Source organism: Phacochoerus africanus, chromosome 4 (genome assembly GCF_016906955.1).
Source record: "Phacochoerus africanus isolate WHEZ1 chromosome 4, ROS_Pafr_v1, whole genome shotgun sequence".
Taxonomy (NCBI): domain Eukaryota; kingdom Metazoa; phylum Chordata; class Mammalia; order Artiodactyla; family Suidae; genus Phacochoerus; species Phacochoerus africanus.
This window is the reverse complement of record NC_062547.1, coordinates 84,691,616-84,710,667: the sequence shown is the minus strand read 5'-3', so window position 1 is coordinate 84,710,667 and position 19,052 is coordinate 84,691,616. Positions and strand designations below refer to the sequence as shown.

Here is a 19,052-nt window from a genome sequence, read left to right as displayed (position 1 = left end):
AAGAAAAGGCAAAAAAAAAAGAGAGAAAAAGGATTAAACAAAAATGTACATGCCTGCCTACAGAATACAGGAGAATAAAATATTACCAGTTTAGGACTCTATCCTTTTTTTTGGCAGTGCCCATGGCGTGTTGAATTTCCAGGGCCAGGGATCAAACAAACCCGCACCATAGCAGTAACCAGAGCCACAGAAGTGACAAAGCAGACCCTTAAGCCACTGAGCCACCAGGGAGCTCCTGGAACTTTATTCTTCAGTCTAATGTTTAGCTCTATAGTTTTTGAAAAGGAATTATTTATACACTGTGCTGATATGGAAAGCTTTCATGTATACATATGAAATGTACATATATGTAACTTTTTAGAAAAGAGCTGCAGAGCAGTATACACATATATGCACATACATGTGTGTATTTGTGTGTGTGTGTGTATACATACAGAAAGAGAAAGAGAGAGTGGGCTACCATTTATGTGTGTCAATATGTACATGTGCACATGATTAATAGCAATTCCTGCAAGATTAAATAAACTACTAATAATGTTAGTTTGGGAGAGATGAAATTGAGAGGAGGAGTTGGAATAAGATTTTTTTTCATCATATACCCTTTGGTACTATTCAAATTCTTCATTATTTTCATATGCTAAAACGAATTAGAAAAACAGAAAAAGAAAGTCAACCCATTTAAAGATAAATTGCAGTGGTTAGAAGTGCATGCCCTGAGCGCAAATCCTTGCACTGTCACTAAATAGGTGTAGGATCCTGGATGATCCTCAACTTTTCTAAATTCTCGTTTCCTCATCTGAAAAATGAAGTTCCAAAGATCTTAGCACCAAAGTATATTGTATTAAGAAGAAGGCACCATCCTATCTTCTTCAAGCTCCACAATGACCGCTTGGGTTTTTATACAGTTTTTCTTTCAGCATCTACTATGTTTCAGCCAGGTAGGTACTAGTTGCCGGAGAGAAAACAAAGTAGAATAAAAGCATGTATTTGAGAAATAACTATCTGCTACTTCTGCCCTATTTTCTGCCCTATACCTTCCCAAAATAAATATGAAGAATGGTACCATTTTTGACTAAATGTTAATAGGGAAATATGAGAGGTAAATCATTAATTCTGACCTCAAAGTGAGCAAATTATTAATTCAGTCAGCCCTCCAAATCCCTCCACATCCTCGGTTCTGCATTGGCAGAGTCAACCAATCACAGGACCAACACAGATGGTTAAATCTGCAGATGTGGAACTGTAGGTACGGACTGTATTAGACCATTTTTCTTTTTTCTTTTCTTTTATCTCATCTCATCTCATCTCAACTCATCTCATCTCATTTTATTTGCTGCATCCTCAGCAGGCAAAAGTTCCCAGGCCAGGGATCGAACCACGTCACAGCAGTAAACTGAGACATAACAGCAACAATGCCAGATCCTTAACCCATTAAGCCACTAGGGAATGCCATGTATTACACCATTTTATATAAGGAATTGGAGCATCCACAGATTTTGATACCCCTCAAGCAGACCCTAGAATCAATCCCCAACAGATATGAGGGATGACGGTATTAATACTACGAAAGCCCAGAAAATGGGTTGACGCAGGACCCAAAGAGCACCCTGAGTCCCCTCCCTGTGTGAGTGAAAGGCCTGGAGCACGTACTTTGTTTGGAAGGTTGATATCACTCCCTGCTGCCAGCAGCACTCTGCTGCAGTCTTCATGGCCTCCTTCAACAGCTAGGAAGAATGGTGTTTCGCCCTTCTAACAAAAGGAAAAAAAGGTCAAATTCATTGCACCTTGGCATAGAATGAAATTACTTGAGAAACAGTATGCTTTTTCTCTCTCTCTTTCGGGCATTCCTTTTAGTGGATAACATCTATTTGAGCAGCTGTGTGCCCACTTATACTGCCAAGACTATATGCTTTGGCACAGTTAAACTGCACGACAACTCTGTGGGGTCAGGCTTATCATTCACACTTTACAGATAAGGAAAAAGGCTAAGCTGAAAAGTGGCAAGGCTAGGATCAAGTCTAGCTGTTTGGCTCCAAAGCCAGCATTCTTTTTTTTTTCTTTTCTTTTCTTTTTTTTTTTTTTCTTTTCCCACTATACAGCAAGGGGATCAAGTTATCCTTACATGTATACATTACAATTACATTTTTTTCCCCACCCTTTGTTCTGTTGCAACATGAATATCTAGACAAAGTTCTCAATGCTACTCAGCAGGATCTCCTTGTAAATCTATTCTAAGTTGTGTCTGATAAGCCCAAGCTCCCGATCCCTCCCACTCCCTCCCCCTCCCATCAGGCAGCCACAAGTCTCTTCTCCAAGTCCATGATTTTCTTTTCTGAGGAGATGTTCATTTGTGCTGGATATTAGATTCCAGTTATAAGTGATATCATATGGTATTTGTCTTTGTCTTTCTGGCTCATTTCACTCAGGATGAGAGTCTCTAGCTCCATCCATGTTGCTGCAAATGGCATTATGTCATTCTTTTTTATGGCTGAGTAGTATTCCATTGTGTATATAGACCACATCTTCCGAATCCAATCATCTGTCGATGGACATGTGGGTTGTTTCCATGTCCTGGCTATTGTGAATAGTGCTGCAATGAACATGCGGGTGCATGTGTCTCTTTTAAGTAGAGTTTTGTCCGGATAGATGCCCAAGAGTGGGATTGCGGGGTCATATGGAAGTTCTATGTATAGATTTCTAAGGTATCTCCAAACTGTTCTCCAAAGCCTGCATTCTTAATTACTCTGTTATGCTGCCTCCTTTAATACTTTCCCTCCATCGCTCATACTCTCAATCTTTATTAATTAATCTAACATTATTAGACACCTAGTGTTTGTTAGACACTAGGAGGCACTGGGATTGGAAAGACAACTAGGATATAGACCCTGCCTACGAAAAGGGAATAGCTACCGCAGAAACTGGCACAACAGTGTAAATCAACTATACTTTAATAAAAAATAATAATAATAAGGTAAACATAATTTTTAAAAGATAAACTAAATAAAAGGAAAACTTCAATTTCTAAATGAAAAAAGAAGGTAACAGTCCATTAAGAAAGATATACACAGAAATGAGGAACTATAGTGCCGTATGAAGCATACAAAAATAGAAATATATTTGTAGCAAGAACAGCTTTAGGAGTTCCCATTGTGGCACAGTGGAAACAAATTCCACTAGTAACCATCAGGTTGCGGGTTCAATCCCCAGCCTCACTCAGTGGGTTAAGGATCCAGCATTGCCTTGAGCTGTGGTGTAGGTCGCAGATGTGGCTTGGAGCCTGCATTGCTGTGGTGTATGCGGGTAGCTGTGGCTCCAAATTGGCCTGGGAATTTCCATATGCCGCCTGTGTGGCCCTAAAAAGCCAAAAAAAAAAAAAAAAGAAGAAGAACAGCTTTAACCTTTAAAACTGATTTAAAATATTGTGTGTCATTTTACTTATTTTTTGCTTTCTAGGGCTGCACCTGCGAAACATGGAGGTTCCCAGTCTAGGAGTCGAATCGGAGCTGAGGCTGCCAGCCTACACCCCAGCCACAACAACACAGGATCTGAGCCACATCTGTGACCTACACCACAGCTCACGGCCATGCTATATCCTTAACCCACTGAGAGAGGCCAGGGATTGAATTCTCATCTGCATGGATATTAGCCGGGGTTTGTTACCTGCTAAGCCACAATGGAGACTCCTGTACCTCGTTTTTAAAAAAATCTAATACCCTTTCTCAGTAATTAAGATTCCTGAAACTCATTATGATAAACACTAGTAGGAAAAAAGTGAGTTGAGTTTAGGCCAAGACATAGAAAAGAAGGAAATGGTCTCACACAATAGCTACTTAGATATTTCCCCTCCTCATGCAAATTCTTTCCTAAAAATATTGGGAAGAAATGCAGAAGTCTGTCCCCAGGCCCTAACCCCTTGGACATGATCCTGTTTAACAGCTGCATGATGATAAAGTCAGAAGATTTTCCTCGTTGCTAATTAGGTATGAACAATCATATTAACAGGAACAAAAGAGCATGGAACCAATGTTCCTATCCCACAGAGATGGAAAAATTGTTTCCCAGTGGCTTTACCTGACAGCCATCTGTTAGAAAGGAATTTCTTCTCATAATCTGCCTTCTCATTTTGCCAGGAAAAGAGATGCCAAAAGGCAAGCCCCAGTGGAAAAATATTTGCAAAAATCATGAAGGAAAGAATTCACGTCTTTAATATATCAAGAGCCTAGTAAACCTTCATTATCGTTGACCCAATAATCCTACCTCTAAGAATATACCCAAAGGAAACGGTGAAGAAGACAGACTCGAGTTTGCATGCAAAGAGGTTTATGACAGGATTACGTTCATAATCAAGAAAAACTGAACAAAACATAAATGTCCAAGAGCTAAAACAGAGTTAAATGGATGTGAGGCGGCCACTAAAAATATGTATGCATAGGAACACAAAGAAAACTGGGAAGAAAACACATCAGATATTTACAAGATAATCCTTTCCATGTAGAGAAAATACAAGTGCTGTCTATTTTTTTATTTTATTTTTTTGTCTTTTTAGAGTCACACCCATGGCATATGGAGGTTCCCAGGCTAGGGGGTGAATCAGATGCTGGCCTACATCACAGCTCACGGCAACGCCGGATCTTTAACCCACTGAGCAAGGCCAGAGATTGAACCTGCATCCTCATGGATGCTAGTCAGATCCCTTTCCATTGAGCCACAATGGGAACTCCAAATTTTTATCTCAATCTTATCAAATTTATATTTCTGGTATACGTTTTGTAGGTACATTGCTTAAATCATACATGGACATGTGATGAGAGGGGCATGCTCAAACTTTCTTTATTGATCTGAATTTGCTACCAAGAATATTTGGAGACCAGTGCTCTAGAGCATAGTCCCAGGAGTCACTCCAACTGGCTTGGCAATGGCTTATGTCAGGAAACCGAGGCAGCTAAGACTGTGTGTACATTATGGGCCTCATCTAAAAGGCCATACTATCACTCTATGCTTTACTTTGTACATATAAAACCTATCATAATCTGCAAGTGCAGTTTTGGTTTTATTTATTTATTTAGCTTTTTAGGGCCGCACCCATGGCACATGGAAGTTTCCAGGCTAGGGGTCGAATTGGAGCTTCTGCTGCTGGTCTGTGCCATAGCCACAGCCACAGCCACACGGGATCCGAGCTGTGTCCGCGACCCACACCACAGCTCACATCAACGACGGATCCTTAACTCACTGAGGGAGGCCAGGGATCAAACCCACATCCTCACGGTTCCTAGTCAGGTTTGTTAACCACTGAATCACAAAGGGAACTCCCTGAAAGTACAGTTTGTTAGACTTCAGGACTTCTCCTCAGTGGGCCCTGACTCAAAATTAGCTAAACATTGGATAAAACTCAAATGCACACATTTCAGTGGTAAACTATTAAAACAGAACAGAGCAAGGATGACTAAGACTTTAAATTAAATTCCAGGACTGGATCTCTACATGGATTTGTGAAAGTACAATGTCCATTACGCCTAAGACTTAGCCTAGCTGATTTGTGTTCTTTTTGGGTGTCTCACACATCATTCATAACTTTTATTCGAGAAAACCAAACCTCTAGGGTCTTCCCTAAGTTAAATCAGTTCAACCTGATCATCTCTATGCCAGATGCTCACACACCAATGAAGGCTCTATTTCTGTCCATGATCCTCAGCTGAGAGCCTGGCTTACATTCTCCCAGGAATGGAAGAGAAAAAAAGGATAATAACGATATGTACCACTAATACGGATGCTAGCCAAGATCCCACTTATTGGGTCCAGAAAGTGGATCACAATGGATACCACCTGTTTCACATTTACCACGTGCCAGGCACTATTCCCTGTGCTAAGCGTGTGACACAGCCTTTCATTTTAAACCTCACTAAGGCCTTAGGAGGCAGTTCGACAGATAAGGAAACTAAGGCTGACAGGGGCCAAGTAATATGCCCAAGATCATGCAGCTGGAAGGACAGAGCTAAGATTAGACCCAGGCAGTCAGAGCCCAGCTCTTAACCTCTGTGGACCAGTCCAGAGATGCATGGGGGCAGGCTGACTGGCTTCCTTGGTCCAAAGGGGATACAGATTTTCCCCAGGCATCACACATATCCACTTTCGCAGCCTCTAATTTTCATTATGTCGCCCACAGTTGCTCTCTTTGTGACCATACTCCATGGAATCTAAGGCACACACTGCTTCTCACGTCACCATGTCTGAGATCTGGATGCATTCGCAATCTGAGTCGAGCAGGTAGCAGACATGATATAGCTGTCACTGCCTGTGATGTGCTTTAAATCAGAATGAGTGTCAGTGGCTTAGAAGAAAATCTCAGAATATATAGCAGGGCACCTTTTGAAGAAAAACTATCACAAGCACCTTTGAAGGCACAGAAGACAATGTTTTATTTGGAAAAGGAAGGACATCAAGACTCTGGGAGTCCCCGTTGTGACTTAGCGGTTAACAAACCGGACTAGAATCCATAAGGATGCGGGTTCAATCCCTGGCCTCGCTCAGCAGGTTAAGGATCTGGAGTTGCCATGAGCTGTGGTGTAGGTCACAGACACAGCTCGGATTCCCAGTTGCTGTGACTGTGGTGTAGGCTGGCAGCTGTAGCTCTGATTCGACCCCTAGCCTGGGAACCTCTGTATGCCATGGGGGTGTGGCCCTAAAAAGAAAAAAAAAAAAAAAAGGACATCAAGACTCCAAATAAGACAATGATTCAAAAGAATCGAACTCTATGTGTGAAGTATAGGAATACTTAACCAACTTACTTTGCATATTTGATCCTTTATGTATGTATCATGAAAAACCAAAGTCTAAAACCTCTTTCAATAAGCATAAAATATTCTAAGTGACAATAAAGCTTTTTTTGTGCCTAGTGTAACTGGCAGCATTATTTTTTCGCAATATTACATAAAATAATAATGTGCCTTATGATTAAAGTGTCTTAAGTTATATGATTATAACATTACTTCTTAAAATATCTCTCAGGAGAGGCACCAAGTTAGAATTCATCAGAACATTAACCTATGAAGTCTGGGAGTTCCCTGGTGGTCTAGTGGTTAGGACTTGGCACTTTCGCCGCTGCAGCCCAGGTTCAACCCCTGGGCTGCAGGGATGAGATTCCACATCAAGCCACTGCACACTGCAGCCAAAAATAAGCCAATCAGTCAACCAACCATGAGGTCCAAGAAGACTCCACTTACCCGAGTCTCCAGGTGGTTCCAAAGGCAGTGACCCCAAGGTTAAAAAGTGACTACCCAGAGCAGATGACTCACAAGTCAGCCTCCACAGACACAGCCTCTCCACTGAACCCCAGACCTAATTTCTATCTCCCTGCTGCCCTCCACCTGCATACACCCCTCAAAGTGAACCCAGCCAAACCCTTATCACTGACCTTACTCACCCTCTCCTCTCCTATGTGCCACAGCTCAGGAATGGGCACCCCACCCTCCCACTAGTCCAAGCCAAACAGCTGGGGGTCAGAAAGCTTCCAAGGTACCAGCCTCCCCAGGCACCAGATCCCCCTTCAGATGACTGTGTGAGAGTTACCTGTCTACACCCAGGATGGATCCCATCCCTGTTGGCTGCGTAAAACCCTTCTAGGTCTCTGCTGCCAACAGGTCAGAGATCAGTCCTCCTCCTGATAAGCACAGCCTTTCATCATCCCTCAGACGTGGCCCATTTAGCGCCCACCTTTCCCAGACACCCCCCTCACCCCATCTTCAATTTCTGCCACTCTGAACTCATTTCCAGAACACGCTATGCTCTTTTATGCCTCAAATCCAAGCCACTGCTTCGACCAACGCCACAGCTGCAGCAACTTGGGATCATTAACCCACTGCACCAGAGCGGGAACTCCCACAGGGCATTGCTCTGTCTGAAATACTCTGCCCTTGTGCCCTCCCCAAAGCTCCTCCTACCAGTGTCCATTCAAATGCCGAGCCCCGGAGAACACACTACCTCCTCTAGGAAGTCTGTATAGATTTCCTCTGTGCTTCTACAGCACATTTTAGCCCAATCTATTTTGTATGCCTTTCTTGCCCTGTAGGCTTCTAGACTAAGAATGCATACTCTTATTAAACACTTCCTGGTCAAAGGGTTAAGTAAGTGAATGGATTAGCCAATGAACTGTGGTAGATCACTCCAAAGAAAAAGTGGGAATCTTTCAGCATTGCTTTTAGACTCTGTGGCATTGACATCTTTGTCTTCCTCCCATTCCTTTCGCGAAAGCCATTCCTCCCACTCTTCCCACTTTTGAGTCCCATGGGCCCACCTGCACCGAGCACCTCCACGCACCTCATTGGTCTCATTTATTTCTTGCCACTGGGCGAGCAGCCTCTGGACCGCAAGGCTGTGACCGTGCTTTGCTGCCAGGTGCAGGGCGGTGTTCCCCTCCTGCGACACAGATAGACAACATTAGAGTTCCCTGTACCCAGGAACACACCCCTCCCACAGTCAGGCTGCAGTGGGGCTCTTGGAGGAAAGGTGTCATTCTGGTTAAAGCTGTGGCCAGAATATGCACACTGTGGTATGTGGAATGATTAGCCAGTGGGGGACTGATGCATAGCACGGGGAACTCCACCCAATGGTCTGTGAAGGTCTACATGGGAAAAGAACATGAAAAAGAATGGATATATGTATATGCAGAGCTGGGTCACTTTGCTGAACAGTGGAAATTATCACAACATTGTAAATCAACTATACTTCAGTAAAACTTAAAGCAGGGGCTGTGGTCAGAATGTGGGCCATATTAAGTTTTAAGTCAAATATATATTTTTTTTAAGTTTTAAATAAACATACATGGCTATGTGAACCCGTAGGAAAAAAAAAAATCTATCCATGCTCCTTGTTCTACCTTTGCTGCTAATTTGTGAGGAAAAAGTGGGACAATAAAAGCAATTCCACATAACTTTTGGGAAGGCAAACTGGTGAAAGGTTTCTGGGGGAGAGCCTGAGCAATATATACCAAAAGATTTTAAAACGTGCAGAACTCTTGGAGCAGCAGAAGGGAATCTGGCTAGGAACCATGAGGATGTGGGTTTGATCCCTGGCCTTGCTCAGAGGGTTAAGGATCCAGCATTGTCATGAGCTGTGGTACAGGTCACAGACGCGGCTCAGATCCCGTGTTGCTGTGGCTCTGGCATAGGCCGGCGGCTACAGCTCTGATTAGACCCCTAGACTGGGAATCTCCACGTGCCGCAGATGCGGCCCTAAAGAGCAAAAAAAAAAAGTGCAGAACTCTTGACTCACAATTACTTATCTAGGAATTTCTCCTAAGAAAGTCATCACAAATTTCCCTGGTGGCTCAGCAGGTTAAGGATCCAGCGTTGCCACTACTGTGGCGCAGTTTAGATCCCTGACCCTGGAACTTCTGAATGCCATGGGCATAGCCAAAAAAAACCCCATCAAAGACATGCACACAAACACAGATGGGTAGCCAGTGTTTACCTCCCCAGTGAGATGAAGTCAAGTGTCCTGCAGACCTCAGAGGAAAAAAAGAGTGGACTGGCGTTGAAAGCAGAAAATTCCGTGTAGTCCATTGATTTCACAAACATTTATGGAGCAAAACTGGCCACGTGGAGACCTACTGCCAAAGGGGGTTAATATCATCTGGATACTCTGTGATTCTCTCCAACGGTAGTAACAACTGAATGCTACTGCTCACCAAAATGCCATCCCCAACCTGTACATCAGCCCTCACTCCCCTTTCTCTCGTACTCAGCAAAGAAGTCAAAGTCCATCTCACCTTGTCCTTTTCTGAGGTATGCAGATGAAGCAAGGTAAGTTTTTCTATCATTTCAACGTGGCCCCTTTCTGCTGCCAAGAGAAATGGTTTTCTTCCTTTCTGAAAATCAATCACAAACGCCAGTGTTCATAACACACTTTCTGAACAGACCAGACAATGGACAAAGTATGCAGCCCTTTGAAGGGATGAGGAAGCCAAGAAGGTGATTCTGGTCAGAGTACTCTGGGCCTTCTTAAGGGAGGGAGATGACAATCTCTCTGACTCCAAACCAGATCCAGTTCTGAGCTGCTACCCCAAAGTGTGGGAACTCCACATCAGCACAGAATTATTTTGATGGGGACAGAGAAATCCTGTCCAGAAATGGTCCTTCCAAAGCACCTGGAGAGGCGTCACCTCCCATCCAGACAAGGAGATTCCCTTTCAAATGCAGCCATTTCACCAACTTTCTGCAGTCACCGAATACTTCCTTCACTCAGCTATTTATTGGGAAGCTAATTTTGTGCCAGACCCCATCTGAGTCACTCAGTAAGACTTGTCTTATTAATAAAAAAATGTTGGAAGCAGAAATTCTCCAGGGTTTAATATTTAAGTGACTCATTCAGACATGACATTGTATCAGTTGCTTCTTTTCAGGCCTTCCTTGCTTGCTCATATGTTTATTTCCAATATCCACTAAGAATCAACAGGAAAACTCTTAAGGACAGGTCTACAGGAAAGGAATGGAGGAGTTCCCACTGTGGTTCAGCAGTAGTGAACCTGAGTAGTATCCATGAGGATGTAGGTTCTAACCTTGGCCTCACTCAATGGGTTAAAAAATCTGGTGTTGCCAGAGCTGTGGTGTAGGTCACAGATGTGGCTCAGATCTGGTATTACTGTGGCTGTGGCATAGGCTGGAGGCCACAGCTCCAATTCAACACCTAGCCTAGAAACTTCCATATGCCTCGGGGGCAGTCCTAAGAAGACCAAAAAAAAAAAAAAAAAAAGGAATGGAGAAATTAAGAATTCTCCAGAGACTATAGCTTAAGAGGGATGTTGATGTGCAATTTTGTTGGAGAAGAAACCTCAAGTGCAGAATCTTTTGATTACGGTAATTTTTCCAACTTTTCACATTGCCAAGGGAGACTGCATCTTCAAGAGCCAAAAATGTCATCAAAAACAGTGAAAGAGCCATAGAAAACTCAATTTTCTAACTCAAGATATTTAAAAGCAGGAAAGGACATTAGAGTGGCAAAATGGAGGCAGAAGTATTTTCTTCAACTAAAGAAAACATTTACAATTTGGCTTGGTGTGTTAATAACTAAAAAGCTCGGCAAGATGCTTGATGTGAAAAACAAAATACAAGACTCTTTATAACAAGGTTCCTGAATTGGAGATTTATCATCTGACCGCCTGCTGGTACAAGATAATAAAAAGATAACGGTCACTGTTAACTTGACATAACAGCTCATGATTCCCCAACAACTTAAAGAAAAAGGAAGAAAAAGTGCTAAAAATTTTAAGAAGTGCATAGGGATCAGCCCTACAGGGCTCTGTATTCATGCATGTAGGGAGGCTGGAGAAACAAATTGGCATCAAAAATTCACCTCCTGTATGTTCTTGAGCCAGGTGTGTTATTGCCTATTAGACCTACAGCCCCAACTCTTCAAAGATTGAAGTCTTGACTCATCACCATTCTTAGTAAATTACTAAGGAAGGGCAAAGGGAGAGACAGGGACAGCTCAGGGTCCCCTGTTTGCTGGCTGGGTGACAGACACATAAGAGCAAGATCTAGTCTTGAGCCACACATAGCTCCTAGGAAATGGCAGACCCCAAATTATTCCATCTGGCTCATACAAATATCTGTAAATAACAAGTAAATGTCCATATAAACAAATCACAAAAAGGCGGAGATGAGAAATACTGTTTATATACTAGATAAAAACATTTAGCCATATACTCTTACAAACCAATCACTCATTCATTCAACAATGATTAATATGCTACAAATTAAGCCATTAATATCAATTATTATATATCAGTCAGCTATTGAGCTAAGGAAGAGTGGCCCTGGAGTTCCTGTTGTGGTGCAGTGGAAACAAATCTGACTAAGAACCATGAGGTTGAGGGTTCGATCTCGGGCCTTGCTCAGTGGGTTAAGGATCAGGCATTGCTGTGAGCTGTGGTGTAGGTCGCAGAGGCAGCTTGGATCTTGCGTTGCTGTGGCTGTGGCTGTGGCTGGCAGCTGTAGCTCCGATTGGACCCCTCACCAAGGAATTTCCATATGTCATGAATGCAGCCCTAAAGAGGAAAAAAAAAAAAAAAAGAAGAGGGCCCTGTCTTCAAGAAGCTCAGAGTCTGTTAGGGAAGATGGACACATAAGCAAGTGATTCTAATGAAATGTAAGAACTGAGTCCTGGTGCAATATGGGGGGACGTAATTCAGTGTGAGTGTGTTTTTTGGCTGGGGAGGCAGGTGACAATAGATGGTGGGAGAAGGCATTTAAAGGTTGCTAACACACTGGAACGGGAGAAAAGAGCACTGGTGACCTGTCTCCTGCCCTCATCTTTTCCACCAGAGAACAGCCCGTGTGTCCCATTTTTGTGGAGCTGTTCTTTGTAGCTCCTGCCTCTTCTATCATCTACCTCTTGGCCACAGTGTTTGCTTCAGGGACAGTCATGTGCCAAGCCAGGCCAATCGGAGTCACCTTTTTTTCTGGTACATTCTATTTTTACTCTGGAGTCATCAGCTAAGCTGTCAGTAGCCCTCTTGGATATGGAGGAGCTGTCTGATGAGGAGACCCCCCGCCCCTTAATGAAGCCGGCACCATGGAAAACAGAGATGAGAAATGGGAGAAGAGACAAAGAGCCCTAATGACATCACTGGAGCTCCTGGATTCAGACATACCTGAAGCTACCCCTGCCTGAAGTTTTTCACTGAATAAGTCAATAAATCCCCTTCCTTTTAAAGTTCTTGGAATAGCTTGAGTTGAGCCTCTGTCACCTTTCACTAGCAGGGGTTCTTTATCTGACTTCAATGCCCACCAGGAGGCCTTTTTAGGTTCCACTACATATTCCAGACTCACAAAGTTATCACAGGCCACATCAGTCTACTCAGAAGATGTAGGACACAAACCACAGCTTGGCAGCGTCAGCTGTTCCTCTTTGTGCCATGTTCTGCACAGCTGTCCAGGAGCTGTTGCCGGTGCCCCCTTGTTTCCTGGCAACAGCTCAGTTGCCAGGAAACAAGATCCACACTGAGCAGGTGTGGGAGCCACCCTGCCTTTGAAGGCTGGAGCCCCACAGGAACAACCGCTCTTGTAACTCCTCTGGGGTAGCTTCCAGCTCCCTGCAAGGGTAATACCGGGCTAGCTGCAAGAGTCAGTGCACTTCTCCCAGTGCACTGAGAGAAGCTCAAAGTATGGCTTCTCCTCTCTAGTCAGAGTTCATCTAAGTTCGGATGTGGTTTACCAATCAGGGGTCATTTTTATCATAAATAATGCTGCTTAGTAACAGCTAATATTGTATCCTTGTCTTGTTTGCAGGGACACAGAGTCGGAAAGTTAACCAATGTTTAAATTTTCATGCGGAAGGCAAGGGGGTTTTGTTAGCCTTTTACCCACAGAGGCCATAAATAATACAGGAGTGGGTCATGTCCTGGAGTGGACATTTGCTGCTTTTGTCTCTATGCTTCTTTCTTGTAACAGCACTTTGATTTTCCTTGGGAGAACCTCTCACATATACACACCCACATACCAAGCCATTTAGTTCATGTAATGCTGTTAATTACTGGGATTTACCTGCCACATTAAGTGATCACATAATCCATGCTGGTCACAGTGATTGGTTAGGATGGGGCAAATCATTCAGGCAGAGCCACACAGAATTGTTCCTGGGATTTGTACATGAATATTTGATAAGTGATGAATTTTATTTCTTATGAATCAAAATCCCTAACAATATATATCAGATTATAAACTTCAGGCTGCTAACAGTCATCTTTCCCACCATGTGGAGAGTATATTTATCAATAATGCCAACATAGATACAGCCAAGAGTTGGGGGGAAAAAGGGCTGGATCCAGCCACGCCTGAAGCCAGCAAGACACACCCTCAAACTCTTTAGTTAGGAGTTAATAAATTACCTTTAATGTTTAATCTAGATTAAACTGGATTTTTGTCACTCATAACAGGAAGAATTCTAACTAATACATATTTAGCAGTCTGGGGAAAAACACTACTAGAACTATCTGAAGTCTGTTCAACTTTAAAATGGCCTTACTCTTTATCCTTGGTTGCTACAAAGTCTTGCATTTTTGCATGGCTAAATGAAGCGACAGAGGACCCACCCACAAAGAAAATCTAGTCTGGTAGAAATGGGAGGTTATCAAAGATGAAACATTTTTCCTTGCCAAGAAAACAGCTATTGCTTTAAACTTTGGATGCCCTTTAAAAAATGCTATCATCAAGAAAAAACAAAAACAAAAACTGAAAGCCAAATTACACAAAATAAGGACATTTAAAGTAATCCATATCTTACAAGCGTAATAAAGGTAGCATAAAGAAAGATGAGGTGACAGTAAAATAAGATATAAATCTTTTCTCCCATCTCTAGTACATCTTATTAGGTAAAATAACAGGGATTTCAAAAATGTGGTTTTTGGGGGGTATTTTTGTAAAATATGGTTTCTTATGTCTTATTCCACTTGTTAACCACCCAACTCTTGTTAAAGTATGTTCAAGTCGGCCTCTAACCAATGCAGTCTCACAGGCTTGCCCCACACTTGGAAGGCAGGGAGATTTTCCAGCCAGAAGGACTATGGAACCTGGTGTCAGAGCCTCAGGCTTCAGGCCCCAGACAAATAACAACACCTTCCTGGTTCAAGATCCTGATTCCCTTCCTAAGTGAAAATAAAGAGGGTCCAGAATTTTTGGGCCTTTCCCCCTTTCTTAACTTAATGTGTATCTAACCTAATATGTCTTAATTCAGTGCACTTAAATTTTTTGCACATGAATAAGTCTGAGGAATTGCAATTATTCATTAGAAAGTATTTTGCAAGGTTACTGCCAGAATTTTTTGACAGGTTACCAAGTTCAGCAAGTTTCGCAACCATTCATTAATGGGGTACCCAAAGTCCAACCCGACTATCCCTTCCCACAGGACCCCAGAGAGGGTACCCTGGAGGGCTTCCTGGGAGAGGAGGCTGGTGGATGCCAGCAAGAAGCCCTTCAGTGCTTCCTGGGCATGTCTACACCCCATGACATAGTCCTTCACCCTGCCATCAGGGATTCACAGCAGAACCCCTGCAAAAGGGGAAAACCAGCAGGTCCCTGAATAAGGAGAGATTTGAGAGAAGAAAAGAACATTCAGTAAAAAGTGGTCAAAGAGCATTGAGTTGAATACAAAGGCACAGAACTGGCGAGGATGGAGGCCATGGGGACCGTTCTCCCCAGATGGGAGGCCAGAGGTTTGATTAAATCTAAGGCTGTTAGATGTGGGCTTCACATCTACAAAGGAAACTATGTCTTTTCAAATCCTCTCATGCTCATTATTCCCAGCCCTCCAGAAAAAGATGCTTCTTTGCATTTTGATCTCTAGAGACTTCCTAGATAGGAAGATTCCTTTAAACTGACAGAGGATCCCCTACATATGCAGCTGAAACCAACCTAACACTGTAGCACTAAATTCTCACAAATACTCAATAAATACTTGAGTGGCCTCTTAGGCCACTGCCTTCTGTGTCCCTCCCTCTCCAAACATTTTAATCTGAGTACTTATTTTTGATCACTAGGTGAGAGTTTACATGTAGATTCAAAATATCTAGACTACTTTACCCATAATTTTTCCTGGCTGCTCTATAATCTCTCTCCCCTGGAGAGGCCACATGATTCTAGAACTATGTATGGAGTTGGAAGAAACCTCAAAATATTTCCCAGTACCCTGCACCTCTCCCATCCCACCCAATCTCTTCTGGGCCTAGTTAAATACATTTTATTCATAAAGACCAACTCCCAGTAAGGCTTTCTTTGTTAGCTTTTGGAGTTCCCTCTAGGCTAATAAGAAGGATTACTAACCCTGGACAGGTACACAGCCTCTTGATCACTCTGTTGATAAGGAACTAGACAAGAGGGCCAGCTGTGAAGGAGAAGCAGTCTTTTCTATCCAGTGTGTTTCATGAGCACCACCAGACCCTCAAGCAAATTCAGATGGGAAACCCAGTGAAGAATCAATTTACCCTGAGCTCCTGATCCCAGTTTCTACTGGCTTTTGCCAATATCCTTAACCCCACTCACAGATCTGAGAAAAAGGTTAGACTTTCTCTTTTCCATTGACCAGTCCAGGTTTTCTTAGGACTAAAATTGGACTCAGAGATTCTCCTCTCCCTCGATGGCCCAGTGGACTCTATTTGCTCATTCCTCCTATGTCTCTAAATCCATCTTTATTTTAGGATCTCTCAGCTGCACATCTGGCCCTGCATAGTTTGCTGCCAGGGCCCCTCAGCCCTTGCCCCAACAGGGTAGAAAGAAGAGGGATGGAACAGAACAAGGAAGGCTGCTGGCCAGCAGGAGGTCCAAAAGTGGGGAAGGCTCCCTGCAAACTTGCTTTGGTCTTGGAGCCCCTTTAGCCTGTCTGATCGTCCCCACACACAGCTGTTGCCCATGAAAGCATCCGGAGCCAAAGAAAAGGAGGACAGTCCTGCGTCTCATACAGAACAGGTTCTGAACACATATCTGCTGACCTGAACCTAATGGAATTCATTCACAGGCCACACCCCTAAGTTGGCATGGATCAAACTGGAATGTCTGACTTCCTCATCCTGACGTTCAGTGCTATTTGACTATGTTTGAGGAAATCAGACAGCATTTTACCCAAGAATAATCGTTACAATAACTACCATTTAGTGAGCACTTACCACATGCCAAGCTTTTTGCTAGGTGCTTTATAGTCATTAACTCACTTAAGCATTCCAACAGTGGCTGCTCTGATACTACCACATAGGAAAGCCTAGGGGTGGTATCTGATTGGAAAGGGATGGTGGAATGGTTTATCATTCTGCTCCCTGGCAAAGGTATTTGTATATAAGATTGAGGAAGTATCGAAAATCTTATATCAAAGAATGGAGGTATGGGAGTTCTCGTCATGGCACAGCAGAAACGAATCCGACTAGGAATCTTGAGGTTGTGGGTTTGATCCTTGGCCTTGCTCAGTGGGTTAAGGATCTGGCATTGCCATGAGCTGTGGTGTAGGTCACAGACGCGGCTCGGATCTGGCATTGAGGTAGCTGTGGATGTGGCTGGCTGTAGCTCCAATGTGACCCCCAGCCTGGGCATTTCCATATGCTTTGGGTGCAGCCCAAAAAAGCAAAAAAAAAAAAAAAATGAAGGTATGGCTGATAAAAAATGACATGGAGGTCAAGACATTTCCCCCTAGTCCTGACGTGGTGCTACTATGAAGTGGGTCTTATTATTGCTACTATGAAGTGGGTCTTATTATTGCTACTATGAAGTGGGTCTTATTATTGCACAGATTAAGATACTGAGGCTTTCAGCAGTTGGAGAACTTGCTAAAGCCACATAGTTTAATATATGCCCAGACCTCAACCCAAGTCTGTCTGCCTCTAAGCTGTAAATGTATAGTTGCTCAGTCTTACTCAGAAGTAAAAGAGATTTAGAGACTTCATTTGAAGAAATAGTTTTGTGGTTATTATTTTTAATACTAAGGTCAGAAAAAATGTTAAATTTTTTTTCAAAAGAGGTGAAATAGCAGTTCCTGTTGTGGCTCACTGGGTTAAGAACCCAACTAATATCCAAGAGATGTGGGTTTGATCCCTGGCTTCGCTCAGTGGGTTAAAGATCCAGTGTTGCTGTGAGCTGCGGTATAGGTCACAGATGCAGCTCAGATCTGGTGTGACTGTGGCTGTGGCCAGCAGCTGCAGCTCTGATTCAACCCCTAGCCTGGGGACTTCCATATGCTGCGAGTGCAGCCCTAAAAAGCAGAAAAATTGAATAAGTAAAATATCCCTTCTTTATAAGATTATTTTGGGGCTTAACAGTATAATTTGTTCATTCAGCAATGATTTGTTAAGCATTCATACATGCTGAGCCCTAGACCTCTCACTGAATTGATATGTGTACTTGGGTTTCCTCTGTACCGAGCACACTAATAAGTACTCAATAAGTAGTAGTTATTATTATATTGCTTCTTAGGAAAAGAAAAATATATAGACAAACTTGATGAAGTTGAGCTATATTCCATGGCTCATTACAGCATAGCCTTGGGTCAGATACATTCCCAAAAGGCCAGGCATAGCAGAGTGAAATACAGGTACGCAAACAGGGTGGCTATTGTCCACCCCAGCCAGGATCAGGGAGTAGAGGCTGCATCCTCAGTGCCTCCTGCCCTGGCCCCATGAAGGAGTCAGGGCCTCCAACCAGCACCAGCACTTCCCTCCTGTTCCGAGGTCTGCAAGGGTAACAGAGGAGCTGGCCACTGGGGAGGTCTGTCTGTGCTGGCGGCTTTGGCAGTTCCAGCAGGGGCAGGGGGAAGGCAGGGTTTGGTGGGGGTGTGTAGAGGCCTGCGCCACCAAAGCAAACACACCTCATCAGGCTGGTCCAGGTCCTTCAGGTGCAGATCTTGAATGAGGTACTCCACGATGCGCACATTATTGCTCTGAGACGCCAAGTGGAGGGCATTCATTCCATCCTAAAAAGAGCCAGGGCAGGGGAGATGATTACACAGCAATCTCAGGACTTTCCTCTCCTGCACTGGGAGGAGAGAGCATGTGTCCAGGGGTGACCCACATACCTACCTGATTCTTGGCTCTCTGGTCTGCTCCAGCTCTCACCAGCATGAGCATGACCTCAAGGCTTCCAGACCAGGCAGCAAGGTGAATTACTGTCAAACCATGCTTCCTCAAGAAAATAAGAAAGGAATCTATCAGCTGGGTGAGTCACCATGATATCTCAGTCAACAAAAGCCAAGGAGTTCCCTGGTGGCCTAGTGGTTACAGAACTGGCATTGTCAATGCTGTGGCTCTGGTTGCTGCTGTGGCATGGGTTTGATCTCTAGCCCTGGAACTTCCACATGCTGCAGATATAGCCCCCTGCACCCTAAATCCCTCCCCCCAAAAACCCAAAAGCCAGGGTCATACTTAACTGTTGAAAATTAAGAAATGAGAGCATTTAATAAACAGCAAAAGTGATATTTCAATTCTATGGGGAAAATGAACATATTTAATAAGTAGTATAGACACAGGTGGTTCCTCATCTGAAATAAAATCCTATATATAAGCAATGAGATCCTGCTGTGTAGCA

The 19,052-nt window shown here is 43.4% G+C and overlaps 1 protein-coding gene across 5 annotated transcripts in view; it reads right to left on the bottom strand.

The window, feature by feature from the left end:
- ANKDD1B (ankyrin repeat and death domain containing 1B) overlaps window positions 1-19,052 on the bottom strand; it is a 68,263-nt gene that overhangs the window by 30,865 nt on the left and 18,346 nt on the right. For 4 of the 5 annotated variants that reach the window (XM_047778121.1, XM_047778123.1, XM_047778120.1 and 1 more), the window contains exons 4-8: window positions 18,548-18,646; window positions 18,337-18,441; window positions 9,764-9,862; window positions 8,314-8,412; window positions 1,651-1,749 (exon numbers count right to left, since the gene is read on the bottom strand). In XM_047778121.1, the coding sequence (XP_047634077.1) occupies window positions 1,651-1,749; window positions 8,314-8,412; window positions 9,764-9,862; window positions 18,337-18,441; window positions 18,548-18,646 (501 nt within the window). Of the gene's footprint in view, window positions 1-1,650; window positions 1,750-8,313; window positions 8,413-9,763; window positions 9,863-18,336; window positions 18,442-18,547; window positions 18,651-19,052 lie in introns of all 5 variants that reach the window. The other variant, XM_047778124.1, reaches the window with a different exon arrangement.